Source organism: Trachypithecus francoisi, unplaced genomic scaffold (genome assembly GCF_009764315.1).
Source record: "Trachypithecus francoisi isolate TF-2019V2 unplaced genomic scaffold, Tfra_2.0 Lachesis_group1, whole genome shotgun sequence".
NCBI lineage: Eukaryota > Metazoa > Chordata > Mammalia > Primates > Cercopithecidae > Trachypithecus > Trachypithecus francoisi.
In genome coordinates, this window is record NW_022681454.1 from 517,877 (window position 1) to 537,379 (window position 19,503).

General features: G+C 48.3%; 2 protein-coding genes across 15 annotated transcripts in view; one reads left to right on the forward strand and one right to left on the reverse strand.

Moving 5' to 3' along the window:
• ZNF721 (zinc finger protein 721) overlaps window positions 1–2,294 on the reverse strand; it is a 57,606-nt gene extending 55,312 nt beyond the window's left edge. The window contains 1 exon segment of the mRNA XM_033213349.1: window positions 2,200–2,294. The gene's annotated coding sequence lies outside the window, so the exon portion shown is untranslated.
• A 47-nt stretch (window positions 2,295–2,341) lies between these two features.
• The window catches only part of PIGG (phosphatidylinositol glycan anchor biosynthesis class G), a 76,938-nt gene continuing 59,776 nt past the window's right edge, over window positions 2,342–19,503 (forward strand). For 10 of the 14 annotated variants that reach the window (XR_004437746.1, XR_004437743.1, XR_004437744.1 and 7 more), the window contains exons 1-5: window positions 2,348–2,631; window positions 3,520–3,725; window positions 9,730–9,939; window positions 11,425–11,613; window positions 12,691–12,832. Coding sequence is in view for 7 of the 14 variants with exons in the window: in XM_033213359.1 (XP_033069250.1) it covers window positions 2,478–2,631; window positions 3,520–3,725; window positions 9,730–9,939; window positions 11,425–11,613; window positions 12,691–12,832 (901 nt within the window). In the remaining 7 variants the exon portion in view is untranslated. Of the gene's footprint in view, window positions 2,877–3,519; window positions 3,726–9,729; window positions 9,940–11,424; window positions 11,614–12,690; window positions 12,833–19,503 lie in introns of all 14 variants that reach the window. The other 4 variants (XM_033213360.1, XM_033213365.1, XM_033213364.1 and 1 more) reach the window with 3 other exon arrangements.

Here is a 19,503-nt window from a genome sequence, read left to right on the forward strand (position 1 = left end):
AAAAGACAGGCATGGTGGCGGGCGCCTGTAGTCTCAGGTACTCCGGAGGCTGAGGCAGGAGAATGGCTTGAACCTGGGAGGCGGAGCTTGCAGTGCGCTGAGATGGCACCACTGCACTCCAGCCTAAGTAAGAGTGAGACTCCGTCTCAAAAAAAAAAAAAAAAGGCCGGGCGCGGTGGCTCAAGCCTGTAATCCCAGCACTTTGGGAGGCCGAGACGGGCGGATCACGAGGTCAGCAGTTCAAGACCAGCCTGACCAATATGGTGAAACCCCATCTCTACTAAAAATACAAAAAACTAGCCGGGCGACGAGGCGGGCGCCTGTAGTCCCAGCTACTCGGGAGGCTGAGGCAGGAGAATGGCGTAAACCCAGGAGGCGGAGCTTGCAGTGAGCTGAGATCCGGCCACTGCACTCCAGCCTGGGTGGCAGAGCAAGACTCCGTCTCAAAAAAAAAAAAAAAAAAAAAAAAAAAAAAAAGAAAAGACCAGGCGCGGTGGAGCGCGATGGCTCATGCCTGTAATCCCAGCTTTTTGGGAGGCCAAGGCGGGCGGATCACGAGGTCAGCAGTTCAAGACCAGCCTGACCAATATGGTGAAACCCCATCTCTACTAAAAATACAAAAATTAGCCGTGCGGGGCGGCACACACCTGTAATCCCAGCTACTCAGGAGGCTGAGACAGGAGAATTGCTTGAACCCGGGAGGTAGAGGTTGCAGTGATCTGAGATCGCACCACTGCACTCCAGCCTGTGCGACAGAGTGAGACTCCATCTCAAAAGAAGAAGAAAAAAGAAGGACATTGGTTCTGTCCAGAAAGACAGGGGCAACTTGGAGCAGGGAGGGAGGGGGCTTCCAGGTCACAGGTAGGTGAGAGACAAATGGTTGCATTCTCTGAGTTTCTGATAAGCCTCTGGAAAGGAGGCTATCAGAATATGCATTTATCTCAGTGAGCAGAGGGTTGACTTTGAATAGAATGGGAGGCAGGTTTGTCCTGAGCAGTTCGGGCTTGACTTTTCCCCTAGGTTAGTAATTTTGAGGCCCCAAGATTTTCATTTCACAACAAAGAAAATGCGTTTATATACACACTGGGGTACTAGTCAGCTCTAATAAAATAATGAAGCCCTATCATTTGCCACAACCCTATCATTTATCCACAGGATAAACCTGAGGATATCATGTAAGCAAAATCAGACAGACACAGAAAGACAAATACCTCATGATCTCACTCACGTGGAATCTTTAAAACAAAGCTAATCATTAAGAGATTTACCAGTTGTCTGAGGTACTGGGTTGAATTTTTTTTTTTTTGAGACGGCGTCTAGCTCTGCTGCCAGGCTGGAGTGCAGTGGCGCGATCTCAGCTCACTGCAACCTCCACCTCCCGGGTTCAAGCAACTCTCCTGCCTCGGCCTCCTGATTAGCTCAGACGACAGGCGCCCGCCACCACGACCGGCTAATTTTTTGTATTTTTAGTAGAGACGGTGTTTCACCGTGTTGGCCAGGCTGGTCTCGATCTCCTGACCTCGTGATCTGCCCGCCTCGGCATCCCAAAGTACTGGGATTACAGGCGTGAGCCACCGCGCCCGGCCTGAATTTTGTTTTTAAGTTGATATAGAAACAAGGAATAGAACAGTGGTCACTAGAGATCGAGGAGGGAGGGAGGGAGGAAGGGAGGTCGGTAGGCAGGAAATAACGGTGAGGAGGAGGAACTCTGGTGTTCTCACACATAGTAGGTGACTGCAACAGTGAGGTATTAGGGCAAGCTACCCTCATTCGATAATTAGACAACATATATTTATCTGAACATCAAATTGTGCCCCTAAATATGTGCCGTTACAATCTGTCCATTAAAAAATAAAATTTTCGAATAAACTTTTTTTTTTTGTGAGACGGAGTCTCGCTCTGTCGCCCAAGCAGGAGTGCAGTAGCCTGATCTCGGCTCACTGCAAGCTCCACCTCCCGGGTTCACACCATTCTCCCGCCTCAGCCTCCTAAGTAGCTGGGACTACAGGCGTCAGCCACCACCACGCCTGGCTAATTTTTTGTAGTTTAAGTAGAGACGGGGTTTCACCGCGTTAGCCAGGATGGTCTCCATCTCTTGACCTCGTGAATCCGCCCGCATCGGCCTCCCAAAGTGCTGGGATTACAGGCGTCAGCCACTGCGCCCGGCCTTCCAAATTAAAAATTTTTTAAATCTTGTACCTCGCCGTGGGCTGCGCCCACCGCCGACTCGCCGGGAAGGCCGCCCCAGAGAGCCTGGAGCACTGCCCGCTGGGAGTATTTCCGGCGTGACGCCACTTTGGCACGCCGACGGAAGTGACGCGCTACTGTGGCCCGCCGGCGGACGTGACGTCACTGTGGCTACGACGGTAAGGCCTGGCGTTCTTGGTTGGAGGCTGCTACCTGGAGCCGGAAGCGCGGGTGCAGCAGGGCGAAGCTCCAGGTGGGGTCGGTTCCGCATCCCGCCTGGCGTGTCCACGATGCGGCTGGGCTCCGGGACTTTCGCTACCTGTTGCGTAGCGATCGAGGTCCTAGGGATCGCGGTCTTCCTTCGGGGATTCTTCCCGGCTCCCGTTCGTTCCTCTGCCAGGGCGGAACACGGAGCAGAGCCCCCAGCGCCCGAACCCTCGGCTGGTACGGACCCCTCCCCGGCATCTCCGCTCCCGTGACCCTACATCCCCTAGAAGACCCTTTTTCTGAGCTTAACTGCTCGGATTTCTTCTCGGCGCTCCCCGGTGGTCTCTTCCATTATGGTCCCCACCCCAGAATTTTTTTTTTTTTTTTTTTACCGCTCCAGCGTCTCTTTTCTGTATTCTTACAACTTTGTGGCAACCACCTCTCCTGGCCCTACTTCGACCTTCCTTCCTGATCACCACAAAGTAAGCTGTGTCCATACCTGGGATCCGGCCTCTCCAGCTCTCCTCTTCCAGAGCCCCCGCCCCTCTCCTGAGCAGCCTTTGGGTCACTCCCTGTTCCAGGCGCCCTTTTTGCCCCCTAGTACACTACAGATAAGACCCCAGCTGATCCCTTCGCGTTTGGGTCTCTTACATTCATCCAAGATGTTTTCCCTGCCTTTAGGCCCCTTCCTAGTCTTCATCTACCCAGCCACATACAGCAAGTAAAGGCGCCCTGGTTCTGGACCACTGCGCACACCAGCCGCTGACCATGAAACGCGTATATAAACACCCAGCCATCCCATTCTTGTAGCACTGCGTTTTAGGTCAAGCTCCCTAAATGTCCCATCCCAGGACGCTTACGTAGGGATTCCCCTGCCCTGGTACTCCTCACCATACTAAGGATAATTAACTGCTTACTACTGTGGGTCCCTGAGATTACTCCTGTTAACCCCCGTCCTTTCCCCGCAGCACCACCTACCAAGTACAAGTCGCCTCCTTTTGGGTTGGGTTATATAGATATGGCAGGATATGTGCTGGAGAAGTAGATAGAAGCTAGATTGTGGAGGTGCTTGAATGCTTAGGAAAGTTTAAAGTTCAATTTCCTTTTTTTCTTTCAAACACTTAGGAGCCAGTTCTAACTGGACCACGCTGCCATCACCCCTCTTCAGTAAAGTTGTTATTGTTCTGATAGATGCCTTGAGAGATGATTTTGTGTTTGGATCAAAGGGTGTGAAATTTATGCCCTACACAACTTATCTTGTGGAAAAAGGAGCATCTCACAGTTTTGTGGCTGAAGCAAAGCCACCTACAGTTACTATGCCTCGAATCAAGGTAAGCTGGCCTTAATGTTTTATGAATCATGGTTTGGCTCTTTTGAAGATTTAGAGGGGGCCGCTGTAGTCTTTCGCTTGGAGTTGCAATTTTAAGAAGGTGGAAATTTTGTGCTGTCAGTTGGCTGGGGCAATAGAATGCTGAAGGAGCCTCACACAGGACAGAACTGAGACCCATGATTTGTGCCTCTTGTGAAGTAGCCAAAGCTCATGCTTCGTGGGAAGTATAAAAGATTTACAGCAAGATCACCCAGGTTAACCTACCCCAAGATATACCATTCTTGGTAACCCGCTTTCTTCTTTGATTGCCACTGGGTCATTTGCAATCTTAGAAGGAGCCTTTAGAGCTGATCTAGTTCAGTCTCTAGATCTTATAGATAGAAAAGCAAACCCAGATAAGTTAAATGTGACTTCTCCAAAAGTATCCACCAGTATACATAATGATCCAGTTGGTATGATCTGCCTCGACAATTACCACTGTTTCCACCATGTCCTTCAGGTGTCCAGCCTACTGACAGCAGCTTTGAAATACATAGTGCGTTTCTCAAGAGAACCATGGGTAAAGAAAAAAAAGTAAGCCTTTATTGATTGACTCAAAAACTTTTGAGCAACTACTATGTGGTGATATTTTAATGGGTATACAATCGGGGAAAAAATAGTATCTCTGCCTTCATGTAGCTTTTAGCCTTTAGATACACAGTCACTCAACAAAGGAGCATATGAAAACATGCAGCTGGGCCGGGCGCGGTGGCTCACGCCTGTCATCCCAGCACTTTGGGAGGCCGAGGCGGGTGGATCACGAGGTCAGATCGAGACCATCTTGGCTAACACAGTGAAACCCCGTCTCTACTAAAAATACAAAAAAACTAGCCGGGCGAGGTGGCGGGCGCCTGTAGTCCCAGCTACTCAGGAGGCTGAGGCAGGAGAATGGCGTGAACCCAGGAGGCGGAGCTTGCAGTGAGCCGAGATCCGGCCACTGCCTGGGCGATAGAGCGAGACTCCATCTCAAAAAAAAAAAAAAAAAGAAAACATGCAGTTGTCAAGTGTGGTTAGTGCATGATGGGAAAGAACAGGATGTGATGATTAGTGTGTGAGAAATCCTGGCTGAGGAAATTGCATTTAAACTGAGACTGGAAGGATGAATAAAGGTGGGGACAGAAAGGAGCAGAGGGGTTGAATTGTGTTTGTGAGTGTATCGCGTGTGAGTGTGGCATAAAGTCTCTGACGGAGCCTTCGCTGTGTGGTTGATGGTGTGACACCTTGTTACTTGGTGAGAAGGGGCTGCTTGCTGATTGAAGGCTTGGGGGCAGCCCCGGTTGTCGATGCTCAGCGAATGTTCGCTGGATGAAAGCAGTCTGAGACTGGAGGAAGCACAGTGCCATATCGCTCACTGACTCTTTCCTTGAATGTTTTACTCTCTGCCACATTTCAATGTGATGGGACCTTCATTCAGCAATATTTATTGAGCATGTACTATGTGACACGCTGTTCTAGACAGGAGGGATGCAGTGAAAAACAAGACAGCATTGTCCTCATGGAGCCTACTTTCTAATTGGAGGAATAGAAAATCAGTAAAATATGAATCAGTGAAGATCGTTTCAGACAGTGACAACTGCTCTGGAAGGAATGGAGCGGGAGGTGAGGGAGAATGAAGGAGGGGGCAGGCACCTTTGATCACAGCACTCCGTTTCTGCTGTTCTGCTGAAACTAGCGGTGGGAATCTGAAAGAGACATCCAGGTGCCTGATCTTCAGGAACACCAGTTTCTTTATCTGCTCTCTCAGAAGTGTGGAAGGAACCCTTTTCTCCCTTTTTTTTTTTTTTTTTTTTTTTTTTTTAAGATTTAACAGGCAGATTTGAGAAATGTGTAAGTGATTGTGCAGGCTCCAGGTTCTATTCAGACCAGCACGTTGGCACTGTGGTTCGTGGCGCCTCTGTCTCCAGCTTATTGGTTTTATTTCACCTTTGCTGGGGAGCCTCACCCCAGAGCTAGTGTTTTGTTTCGTTTTCAGTCCTTTGAAGATTCTTGCTCCTTATTTCCCCATCAGGGAGGAGCTAGAACAGAAAGCCCATACTGGAGTTAGGATTGTACAGCTCTGGACTTTGGTAGGTTGGGCAGTGTTGGTTGAGGAAAGTGTCCCCTGCCCTGCCTCCAGTCCGAGAAAGGGCTCAGACAGAGCATCTCCTGGTGTTGATACATTTGCAACCAGCCGCCAACCCTGACGTGTCCAGTGAGCTTTCACTTGCTAAGACCCTGCAGCAGCTTTGTTTTGAAGTCCTGTAACTCATTTTTGAATGCCTTCTCATTCTTCAAGCACTTTCTAGTCATAATAGCCGGCATTGATTGACAGACCTGAGCTTTCCTTTAGATTTCCTAGGACTGTGAGTGCAGCCCACTCGCTGCCTGCACACTTTCTGGGATGAGGGGATGCCAGATCCCCTCTGAGGTGGGGTGTGCCTGGATATACACATTTGTTAAATTCTGTACGTGCAAAAATGTAATTGTATAAAAATTACATTTCAATGAAGTTATTTTTAAAAATGTGAGCCTCTCTCACCCCAAAATCCCACTCTTTAAAAGGCAGCCAGTTACTCTTGGTGAGTATCCTTTTAGACTCTTTTCTGTGTGAGCTGCGTGTGGCCTGTGGATGAAGGACAAGGGAACACGAAAGGGGGCCTCTATGAGGATGAAGAGGTAAATGGGAGTGAGGCTGCACAGAGCCTCGAGGCTCTGGGCGATGGTGTTCGGTGTTCAAACCCAGCAGAGGGAAAACTACAGAAGGGTTTTAAAGAGTAGTGTAGCAGGGTCTGATTTGTGTCCAGATGGGATTTGGGCAAGAAAAGGTGCTAGGGCATTTATAATAGTTCAGATTGGAGCCCACAGCGGCCTGGACGACGGTGGTGGCCCTGGAGATACTGGCTCAGTCAACCTGTATTCACACCCACGGTATTTCAAGAGCACCTGTTCACCTCATTTCTTGTGCGGGGTAGAGATCATCCATCTTTAAATTTTCACAATATGATTAAAAAAAAACTGGCTTATGGGTTGTTCTATTTACTCTGCTCTGATTACTAGTCCAGAATCTTTGCATATGTTTATTGGCCATTCCGCTTTCTTGCTTGGTGGATTCTGTTATGTACTCCGCCCAGTTTCCACAGGACTGTCGCTCCTTGATCCAAACCTCTTTATACATCATGGATGTTACATCTTGTATGTCATGTCCACCGTCAATAATTGTTTCAGTTTATCATGTTAGTTGACTTTGTTTACATCTTGACAATATAAAAGTTTTCTGTTTTCATCCCTTCTTTTGTGACTTTTATAAGGCACCCCCCTTGTTCTCACACTAGCTTGGGTTCCCACTGATATTTTTAAAGAGGGTAGAGACCACTTTAGATTTTCCCTAGGTAGGCCGGGCGCGGTGGCTCAAGCCTGTAATCCCAGCACTTTGGGAGGCCGAGACGGGCGGATCACGAGCTCAGGAGATCGAGACCATCCTGGCTAACACGGTGAAACCCCGTCTCTACTAAAAAAATACAGAAAACTAGCCGGGCGAGGTGGCGGGCACCTGTAGTCCCAGCTACTCGGGAGGCTGAGGCAGGAGAATGGCGTAAACCCGGGAGGCGGAGCTTGCACTGAGCTGAGATCCGGCCACAGCACTCCAGCCTGGGTGACAGAGCAAGACTCCGTCTCAAAGAAAAAAAAAAATGTTCCCTAGGTAAAGAGGTTCATGATATGTTATTAATTGAAGAAGTTTGAGACTAATTTGTATAGTTTGCTACCATTTTGGTAAAAAATATGTACCTTTGTGTATTTGTGGTTTTATACATGCACGAAGCACACACACACACACAGAAAAGAGTCTAAAAGGATACTCACAAAGAGTAATTGGCTGTCTTCTAAAGAGTGGGATTTTGGGGTGAGAGAGGCTCACATTTTAAAAAATAACTTTATTGAAATGTAATTTTTATACAATTACATTTTTGGACGTACAGAATTTAACAAATGTGTATATCCAGGCACACCCCACCTCAGCTCAATTCTAACCCCACCCTAGGAATGTTGGTGGCTGTTAGGGTTATTTTGGTTGTTTGTATAGTGACTTCCTAAACGACTTCTGCAGTCTATCTCCCCGGCAGCATTCGGCACCTGATGTCTTCACTTAGGTCTTTTGGTTCTTTTGGTATTTAAGTTCTTGTTTTTATTTTTAAGCCTGTCTTCCTGAGGCTCCGGAAGCCTCAGGAGCGAAGCCCGGGCTCCACATCGCTTAGTGGTCAGCCAGTGGTTGGTCAGAGGTTGTGCTTCAGCACCCTGATGTGTTTTCCTAACCTCCCTGGGCGTGAGGCTCCTCGGTGGCTGCTGCAGCATGCAGCTGGAAAGGAGGGAGGTGGGAGCCGCCCTGTGTGGAAACACCATGGCACTTGCTGTTCTTACTGAGATTCCGTTTTTTTCTTAAATAAGCTCTTCTCAATCTGTTCTATAATTTTGGTGAATTTCCAAAGTACTAAAATGGTTGCTTTTGACAGTTTCATCCAGTTTTATTATTGCTCCTGGGGGAGAGATTTTGCTGAGCTCCCCGTGGCATTCCAGAAGTCTGGATAATTCATACTTGCATTTATTTACCGTTAAAGATGTCTTGGTAAAATTATTTCACCTGCTGGTGTTATCCAGGTTCCTGTTTATTTTCATTGCACAGGTTGCAGGATGCCAGTGCTGGCTGGGGTGGCTGTATAACTCTAAATCACAGAGATCTGTTACCCATTACGATGGCCTCTTAGGTTCTATGCTAAAATCAGGGAAATTCTTGACTCAATTCTATTATCAGAAGGGTATAAGGACATGTCACCCCCCCACCCCTCCCAGAAAATATGATGCAACATTGAGGGCGGGAGCAGAAGAGACTATCCCACTGGCCTCCCTGGCCCAGTTCACTTTGCAAATTGTTGAAAGTTCACGCTTTAGGACTGGTTTCATCCTGGTTTTCCACTCAAAGGTAGACGTTGGAATTGCTGGATTGTTAGGAGTCGTATGGACTTTGCTTGTCACATGGAGATTTGAATCTTAATTGGGAACCTGGCAGAGGCTTTGAATACACAGGTTAATGTTTTTAATGTATACCTCACTTTGCCATTTGCTTCAGCTATGTCACGAACCCATAGCTGCTTCTCTGGCTGCTGCTGTTGTCTTGCTATCCCTAGCCACCTCCTTTAACCTCTTAAGCTGGAAAGATTATTATGAGCCATGAATGTCCTTTAATATGGTTATCTTTATTATTATTGAGTTTACAGGTTTTTTTTTTTTTTTTTGAGACGGAGTCTCACTCTGTCACCCAGGCTGGTGTGCAGTGGCCGGATCTCAGCTCACTGCAAGCTCTGTCTCCCAGGTTCATGCCATTCTCCTGCCTCAGCCTCCCGAGTAGCTGGGACCATAGGCACCCGCCACCTCTCCCGGCTAGTTTTCTGTATTTTTTTAGTAGAGACGGGGTTTCACCGTGTTAGCCAGGATGGTCTCGATCTCCTGACCTCGTGATCCGCCCGTCTCGGCCTCCCAAAGTGCTGGGATTACAGGCTTGAGCCACTGCGCCCAGCCGAGTTTACAGTTTTTTACCAGAATCTATGTGCCACTTTCCCTTCTTTACCCTAATTACTGTCCTAACATTGACCCAGCCACCAGTACTAGGGATACCCTAGCTTGATGCTCACGTATTTTATCCATAAAATGATCTTCAGACCAGCCTGGGCAACATAGCGAGACCCTGTATCTACCCAAAAAAAAAAAGCCAAGTGTGGTGCCGCACACCTGTAGTCCCTGCTACTTGGGAGGCCAAGGTGGGAGGACCGCTTGAGCCCAGGAGTTCAAAGCTGCAGTGATCCATGAGTGTGTGACTGCAACTCCATCCTGAGCAGCAGAGGGAGACCCTGTCTCAAAAAAAAAAAATCTTCAGTGCCCTTTTTGTGCTCTGGTTTTGGATTCAGTGGTCTAATTCTTGCGTTTTCTTACTGAAGGCATTAATGACGGGGAGCCTCCCTGGCTTTGTCGATGTCGTCAGGAACCTCAATTCTCCTGCACTGCTGGAGGACAGTGTGATAAGACAAGCAAAAACAGCTGGAAAAAGAATCATCTTTTATGGAGATGAAACCTGGGTGAAATTATTCCCAAAGCATTTTGCGGAATATGATGGAACAACCTCGTTTTTCGTGTCAGATTACACAGAGGTCAGTTTTTAAAATAAGAAAATAAATCGTACTAGAATATCGTACTAGATAGAGCCTGGCATCACCATTGCTTAGTGAGAGATGATACTATTTTGTATTTGGTTTTATTAATTTATGGGGAGTACTATGGACAGTTGTAAAAAATATTCACTTACGTATTCAGTTGACAACCCAGAAATACAAACCTGAAGCAGGTGTGAGCAGAGTTTTATGGAACCCAGACCCTAGAACAGCTGAGTGTCACTGAGGGGCAGAGAGGATCAGGAAGGGTGACACAGCCAGGGGCCGTCTGAGCCGAGTTGTGATGGGTGAGTGGGGACTCCCCAGGTGGGCAGAACAGGCTGGTAGCCTCTGCGTATGGCAGAGCTATAGGACTCCACACCCTGTTGGTTCTGCTGTAAGCAGAGCCTCATCGTGCCCTGAGGGCAGGTGGTGGACTGAGTGGGGCCCGGCCTTGAGGGGATTTTCCTGGAGTTTTTCCAACAAAGATTAGACCCGCCCGTTAGAAAGCAGGCCCTGGGGCTGAGGCAGGAGCACACCAGCACACCTTCCTGGCCTGGGGTCTAGCCACCTTCACCTCCTAGATGGCTGGGCCTTGTGGAACATCTGCAGTCCTATCCTGTTCCACAGTGGGGCGCTTTTCAACAGTTACTTTTCAGTAATGACTGAGTTTTCCTGACTGTATATGGCATCATTGAGAAACACTTCTCTTCATGGGAGATTTTTTTAGTGGGAAGGAGATGAGCTAGCTGAGGGGTCAGGGCTCACCAGGCTGACAGCTCTGTCTAGGGCTGATCAGCTGCTCATCTCTCCTCCGTGATGTGTTTATTTCAGAAGTAAATGTGATCACTGAGTGCTGTGTCTTTTTCCCTCCAAGAACAGCCTTCTTGTAGGACACATGCAGGTGCCCTCAGCTTCACTGTCCTGCTGGTTACTTCAACTCTGGGTACTGTCCTGTCTTTAATTAACTGCCCGTTGCCCTTAGTTACCTCGTGACAACTTGGGATCTATTTAACTTGCCCATTTGCTCACCTTTAGTTATGCCCATCAAGCTCAGCAGTGATCCCGCAGAAAAATATTTTTGTCAGAACAACCCTTGCTCATTTAAATTATCTGTATAATATCTTCGATCCATAGCCTAGAAACGTAAAAACAGTATTAGCCAAAGTTTAATCTAATGCTAATGTTCATTTATTTATTATAGACATGGGGTCTTGCTATGTTGCCCAGGCTGGTCCTGAACTCATGGCCTCAAGCAGTCTTCCCCCTTCAGCCTCCTCAAGTGTTGAGATGACAGGTGTGAGCTGCTGTGTCCTGCCTATTTATTTATTTTTAATGACATAGATTTTGTTGTCTTTCAACTCACCCAAATCCTGTTAACCTGAATAAACCCCTAGGTTTTAAGATGACTGTTGCCTTTTCCCTGGGGAGTGAAGATCCAGGGAAATCAGGTGAGCTGTTTATACATGTGTTTCCCCTTCAAAGGTGGATAATAATGTCACGAGGCATTTGGATAAAGTATTAAAAAGAGGAGATTGGGACATGTTGATCCTCCACTACCTGGGGCTGGACCACATTGGCCACATTTCAGGGCCCAGCAGCCCCCTGATTGGGCACAAGCTGAGCGAGATGGACAGCGTGCTGATGAAGATCCACACCTCGCTGCAGTCGAAGGTGAGGCTTGCCGTCCGTCGTGCACTGTGTGGTGATGTGGTCTCACGTGGTTATTCCCTAGAATAAATACAACTGCCTGAGTGAATTCGGGGTGCCTGTGTGAATGTCCACCATCAGTCTGCCAGCCAGGGGCCGCATGCCACGGCAGCACTGTCTCAGCGTCCACTGCACTGACTCTGTCTTCCAGCAGCCCTGCAGAACGGCAGCTCTCACTCCTACCCATGTGTGCATTCATTCAACTAATACCTCCTGAAGACCTGTATCACTCTTTCTGTTCTGTGTCACTCTGTTCTGTGTCACTCTTTCTGTCCATGCATTTGGTGCATCAGTGAAACAGTCGATAATCCCTCGTGAAGCTCATGTTCTAGCCAGGAGAGACTAACAAGAAACATGAGTAAATAAGTATGTGAGGAAGTGATGGGTGCTGCAGAAACTCAGAGGGCAGAAGGAGGGGCTTTCAACAGCATGTTGAGAGAAGCCTTCTCTGAAGATGTGTGCAGGGTGAGCAGAGACTTGAAGGGAGGGAGGGGCAGATGGTGTGGTCTGTGCACGAGTGTTCCAGGTGGAGGAGCAGCAGCAAGGGTCAGACACAGCCTGCCTGGCTTGTCCCGGAGCAGCAAAAGCTGTGTGGCTGCAGCCCCAGGGGCAGAGAAGCCTGATGGGTGCCCCCACGTGGCTCAGAGCTCTTGCCTTGTGCTGTGTGTTGTGTTCTCACTGGAGTCCTGTGGAAGAGATTCCATTTGACAGATGAGGCGACGAAGGCACGGGGTAGAATGTGTCCAGAGTCTCACAGCTCGGCAGTGGCAAAGACAGAAACCAGATACAAATCCTCTGCCATCAGAGGGCAGAAATGCAACCTGCTGTGCTCCATGAGCTGCGTACAACGCTGTGGACTTCATTTATGACGTTATTTGACTGTGACCCTGTGATCTGGCTATGAGCTCATAGGGGAAAAAAAATCTAATTCATTGAGAAAGAGCTACAATTCTGTAAAGCTAAAACCGAAACTTGTCTTCTTGAGATGATGTGCTCTCTTCAGTCTGAACGCAGTTGAAATATTTTTCCCTTGCCTCATAGGAGAGAGAGACGCCTTTACCCAATTTGCTGGTTCTCTGTGGTGACCATGGCATGTCTGAAACAGGAAGTCATGGGGCCTCCTCCGTGGAGGAAGTGAATACACCTCTGATCTTAATCAGTTCTGCGTTTGAAAGGAAACCGGGTAAGAATTTAGGAATGTTAACATTTGGAAACTGTATTATATTTGTTTTCTATAGTCTGGTTTTAATTTTGAAAACCTATTTTTTAAAATCTCCATAAGGTTGAAGTCCCCGAGCAATGTGAGAATGAAAAGTAATGGGGCAAAAGGCTTTCGGGATCTGAAGTTACATTCGTTCCCCTAATCCTTAACATACAAATATTCTTCGTCAGAATTTTGTTGTATGAGTGTTGCTGCCTAAATATCTGGAACTGTTGAGAAAAACTGCCAGTAGCTCAGACATCTGGACAGCACGTGTGAACTGAAGGAAACGTGACTACCTCGACTATTTAAAAAGTTTGCGTTATTGAAAACCATCTATCGAACAGCAGTGTCAGCAAGAGTCATGGGACCCAGCCAGAGCAGGACAGACAGAGGCCCCATCTGTCAATATTCAGACACGCCCCAAACACACACACACCCCACTTTGACCTGTGCCCTGACGCAGCTGCCAGCCTACCCACTCTGCCCTCGCGGCCGTCGGCCTTGCTGTCCTGTCGGCGGCCTCCCTTCCACTTGCGCCTGGCTTCTACTGCCACGCTTCACGAACTCACTCACGGTGAGCTCAGCGGTTATTTCTGCAGTGCTGTCAAGCACAGCAGACCCTTTCGGGCGCTGCTGTCACTGACCCTTCAGCACCCTTAGCGCTGCTGGTCCCGTAGCTTCTGGGACCTCACAGCTTTCTGGTTTTCCTCTTTTTCTCTCCTTTGCTAGCCTAGTTTCCTTTCCCTGGTCTTTTCTACCGGACTGCCTTCTTGTTTCGTTCTGCATTCGCCCTGGAGATATGGTCTCATCTGCCTCTGTGGTTGTAAATGCCATGGATAGGCCCCGCACCGGTCAGCTCGATCTCTCTAGCTGTCCCCATTCATCATTCTTGGCATTCAATGCAGACTTTTTTTTTTTTTTTTTTTTTTTTTTTGAGGCGGAGTCTCGCTCTGTCGCCCGGACTGGAGTGCAGTGGCCAGATCTCAGCTCACTGCAAGCTCCGCCTCCTGGGTTTCCGCCATTCTCCTGCCTCAGCCTCCCAAGTAGCTGGGACTACAGGCGCCCGCCACCTCGCCCGGCTAGTTTTTTGTATTTTTAGTAGAGACGGTGTTTCACCGTATTAGCCAGGATGGTCTCGATCTCCTGACCTCGTGATCCGCCCGTCTCGGCCTCCCAAAGTGCTGGGATTACAGGCTTGAGCCACCGCGCCCGGCCCTCAATGCAGACTTATTGATGGGTTTTGTTTATTTATGGGACTCATATAACATCTGCCTCCACATTACACTTGAAGCCAGATGAGGACAGGACCATGTCTGTTTTGCCCACCATGAGCCTGAAACATTGCCTGGCACATGACAGTTGCCAGCAAATACCTGCTGAATGAACAGCCCTTTCGCTGAAGTGAGAGTTAGTTGGGGAAGCATCTTTACCTGACCTCTTCTATCTATTTATGAAGCTTCTTCATCTTGAATGTCTGACCTGGCAGAGCTGGGAATGGTGGGGGCAGCTGCATGCGTGTAGGCTGCCTGCACATGCAAAACTCATCACCAGCTTCAGTCTTTTTTTTTTTTGAGACGGAGTCTCGCTCTGTCCCTCGGGCTGGAGTGCAGTGGCCGGATCTCAGCTCACTGCAAGCTCCGCCTCCCGAGTTTACACCATTCTCCTGCCTCAGCCTCCCAAGTAGCTGGGACTACAGGCGCCCGCCACCTCGCCCGGCTAGTTTTTTGTATTTTTTAGTAGAGACGGGGTTTCACAGTGTTAGCCAGGATGGTCTCGATCTCCTGACCTCGTGATCCGCCCGTCTCGGCCTCCCAAAGTGCTGGGATTACAGGCTTGAGCCACCGCGCCCGGCCCCCAGCTTCAGTCTTGAGAGTTGGTTATGTTGTGTTTTCTTTATTCTCATCATGCCTGTTTCATGAGCCAGGACTGTACTCTGGTGTACTCACAGCGTTGGGCCACCATCATCACAGTCAATTTTACATCATTTTTCTTACCTCAGAAAGAAACCCCATACTGTTCTGCAGCCGCCTTCCTCTTCCCCAGCCTAGTTTTCTCTCCCTCCCCCAACCCTAGGTAATCATCATCTTTGTAGATTTGCCTCTTCTGCATGTTTTGTGTAAATGGAACCATGTGGTCTCATGTGCGTGGCCTCTTTCACGTAGGATAGTGTTTTTCCAGGTTCATAGTTACAGCATGTATCAAGACTTCATTTCTAGGCTGGGCGTGGTGGCTCTCTCCTGTAATCCCAGCACGTTGGGAGGCCGAGGCAGGCGGGTCACCTGAGGTCGGGAGTTGGAGACCAGCCTGACCAACATGGAGAAACCCTGTGTCTACTAAAAATACGAAATTAGCTGAGTGTGGTGGTGCATGCCTGTCATCCCAGCTACTCGGGAGGCTGAAGCAGGAGAATCACTTGAGCCCAGGAGGCGGAGGGTGCCATGAGCCGAGATCGTGCCATTGCACTCCCGCCTGGGCGACAGGAGTGAAACTTCCCGTCTTAAAAAAAAAGCAAAAGACTTCATTTCTTTTGTTACTCGATAGTCTCCCGTTGCATGGATTTAACACGTCCATTGACCTTCGGGAGCTGGTGGACCTTTGGGTTGTTCCCACTTTCTGCCCATGATGAATAATGATGCTGTGATCATGTGTGTATAGCTTTTTGTGTGGATGTGTATTTTCCTATGTTGTTATTTTCTTACTCCAGTATAGCGTGTCCCCACCTGCCACCTCTGTGCTGTTGTTATCAAATATGTCGCTTTTCTGTATGTTATAAACTGATGGCATAATTATATAGGTATGGTTTTATATAATTGCTTTTAAATCAGGAGAGGAAAGAAGAAAATGCTTTTATACTATCTTTCATAATTATGTAATTACCTTTACTGATGCTCTTTGCTTTTTTATGTATCTGAAATTTGATCTGGAGTCACTGGCTTTCAGCCTGAAGAATTTCTTTTAGTATTTCTTGCTAGCAGATTTGCTAGCAAAGAATTTTTTGTTTTAGAAAAAATTTGGGATGCCTATTTTGTCTGCTTTTTGGAAAGAGAGTTTTGCTGACTGTAAGACTGGGTTGGCTATTTTTTTCTCTCAGCATTTTGAATATGCTGTCACACTGCCTTCTGGCCTCAATGGTTTCTGATGAAAAGTCAACTCTTAAATCTGATTGGGTTTCCCATTTTTTTTCTTTTAGCATTTTTGCTATAATGTATCCGTATTTTATTTTACTCAACTTGGAGTTCATTGAGCTTCTTGCATGTGCAGGTTGATGTGTTTCATCAAATTTGGAAAATATTCTCTCTATTCTTTAAATTGCATAATCTCTATTGATCTATCTTTAAATTGCTGGTTCTTTCTTCTGCCAGTTCAAGTTTTTTTTTGTTTTTTTTTTTTTTGAGACGGAGTCTCGCTCTGTCCCCTGGCTGGAGTGCAGTGGCGCGATCTCGGCTCACTGCAAGCTCCGCCTCCCAGGATCACGCCATTCTCCTGCCTCAGCCTCCTGAGTAACTGGGACTACAGGTGCCCGCCACCGCGCCCAGCTAATTTTTTGTATTTTTAGTAGAGACGGTGGTCTCGATCTCCTTGTGATCCGCCTGCCTCGGCCTCCCAAAGTGCTGGGATTACAGGCGTGAGCCACCGCGCCTGCCCTCAGGTCTATTGTTAAACCTCTTTAGTGAATTTTCTGTTTCAGTTATCTTTTTTGAGATGGAGTCTTGCTCTGTCACCCAGGCTGGAGTGCAGTGACACGATCTCAGCTCACTGCAACCTCCGCCTCCTGGGTTCGAGCTATTCTTCTGCCTCAGCCTCCCAGGTAGCTGGAATTACAGGCGTCCACCACCATGCCTGGTTAATTTTTATATTTTTAGTAGAGACAGGGTTTCTTTTTTTTTTTTTTTTTTTTTTTTTTTTGAGACGGAGTCTTGCTCTGTCGCCCAGGCTGGAGTGCAGTGGCCGGGTATCAGCTCACTGCAACCTCCGCCTCCCAGGTTCACGCCATTCTCCTGCCTCAGCCTCCCGAGTAGCTGGGACTACAGGCGCCCGCCACCTCGCCCGGCTAATTTTTTGTATTTTTAGTAGAGACGGGGTTTCACCGTGTTAGCCAGGATGGTCTCGATCTCCTGACCTCGTGATCCGCCCGTCTCGGCCTCCCAAAGTGCTGGGATTACAGGCTTGAGCCACCGCGCCCGGCCGACAGGGTTTCACAGTATTGGCCAGGCTGATCTCAAACTCCTGACCTTGTGATCTGCCCGCCTCAGCCTCCCAACAGTTATCATATTTTTTTAACTCCAGTGTTTCATTTGATGCTTTTTAAAGAATAATTTCTGGGCCGGGCGCGGTGGCTCAAGCCTGTAATCCCAGCACTTTGGGAGGCCGAGACGGGCGAATCACGAGGTCAGGAGATCGAGACCATCCTGGCTAACACGGTGAAACCCCGTCTCTACTAAAAATACAAAAACTAGCCAGGCGAGGTGGCGGGCGCCTGTAGTCCCAGCTACTCGGGAGGCTGAGGCAGGAGAATGGCGTAAACCCGGGAGGCGGAGCTTGCAGTGAGCTGTGATCCGGCCACTGCACTCCAGTCCGGGCGACAGAGCGAGACTCCGCCTCAAAAAAAAAAAAAAAAAGAATAATTTCTGGCCGGGTGCGGTGGCTCACTCTTGAAATCTCAGCACTTTGGGAGGCCAAGGCGGGTGGATCACGAGGTCAGAAGTTCGAGACTGCCTGACTGACATGATGAAACCTGTCTCTACTAAAAGTGCAAAAATTAGCCAGATGTGGTGGTGGGTGCCTGTAATCCCAGCTACTCAGGACACTAAGGCAGGAGAATCACTTGAACCCAGGAGGCAGAGGTTGCAGTGAGCCGAGATTGTGCCACCTCACTCCAGCCTGGCAATAGAGTGAGACTCAGTCTAAAAATAATAATAATAATTTCTATCTCTTTATTGATATTCTCTATTTGACGAGGGAAAGAAGAGCAGGGGGAGATGGGAAGGAGATCGCATAATCCTCTGTCGGGAACTGGGGGAGATGAGAGGGAGATCGTATAACCAGCCCTCCATCCGGAGCTGGGGGAAAGGGAGCTCTGTGTTCTGGGCTGCACCCACCACAGGAGAGTTTCTGTCCCACTGGGCTAGGAGGGGGAGGGATGGAGCGGGACACGGTTCAAGGGTTACAGACTCTTATGCTTCTTACCAAGGCCTAGTGGATTTTCTTGAATAAAGATTTCTTCATTTGTTGTGTACCCCTAGACAATTTCCAGAGACTGTGAATGGTGGTAGTGGTGATTTTTAAAATTTTTACCATTTATGCTTGTTTCATTGATGAGCAAGTTCATGGAGCTACTCTTAACACTATTCCCTATAGTTCCGAAGGATTTTTATCTTAAAAATGCATGTTGGCCGGGCGTGGTGGCTCAAGCCTGTAATCCCAGCACTTTGGGAGGCCGAGACGGGCGGATCACGAGCTCAGGAGATCGAGACCATCCTGGCTAACACGGTGAAACCCCGTCTCTACTAAAAAAATACAAAAAACTAGCCGGGCGAGGTGGCGGGCGCCTGTAGTCCCAGCTACTCCGGAGGCTGAGGCAGGAGAATGGCGTGAACCCGGGAGGTGGAGCTTGCAGTGAGCTGAGATCCGGCCACTGCACTCCAGCCTGGGCGACAGGGCGAGACTCCGTCTCAAAAAAAAAAAAAAAAAAAAAAGCATGCAAATTTTCGTTTTATGTTAATAAAAATAAATGTTAAGGTGTTTATTATTTTCAAAATAAGCAGTTTTGGATTGTGGAGTGAGTGACTTCAGAGACACTCAGCCCGCCACTGCCCATCCCCAGAGTGCTGACCTCCCCGTGTGGGCAGCGCAGGTCTGGCTGCTCCAGAGTCAAGGGGTTTGGGAAGGAGAGCATGCCTGTTCGTGGACATCCACAGAGGGCAGAGCAGGTCTGTTGTTTTTTCGGCCTCTTGCTACTAGAATGTTGGACCCTATTTGTTGTTCTGTCCCCCAAGCCTGCAGTGGTGCCTGGCACCTAGTGGGTGTTTTATGACTTGTGGATTGAATGTGGAGGACTCTGCAGGCGAGCCGGTGGAGGTAGAGACCGGCGGTGAAAGGATGCTGCTGGGCTGTGGGAAGGGTTTTCTGAAGTGCTGGAACTTCTTTCATGGCCCCTCATCGTTGGTGGGGTGCAATCCACAGGCCTACCCTGTGTTTGTATTCCAGAATTACAGTTATTAAAATAGTTTGTGCAGGCAAGAACTGGTCACAAACCAGTCAAATATGCAAAATCAAGAGGCCAGAAATAGACCTCAGTGGATCTGGGGATTTGGTGATGAAGGTGGCATCTCAGATTAGTGCAGAAAAGACATGGTGCTCGATAAATGATGCTGGTACCCCTGTCTGAGCTTCTGGAAAAAGGTAATGCAGACTGTCTGCCTTATTTTGTACAACAATATCAATCCAGATCAAAGCCTTTAAAAGCCTATAGTATGGAAAATTTTAGACGTAGACCAGTAGTCACAGTAGTATGATAAACCCCCTAGTCTAGCTTCACCAGTTATTGGCCAGTTATAGCCAATCTTCTTTCATCTGTGCTCACACTCATTTCCCTTCTCCTTTATCATTTGGAAGCCGACCTCTAAAAGATACATGTTCTTTACCCCCAT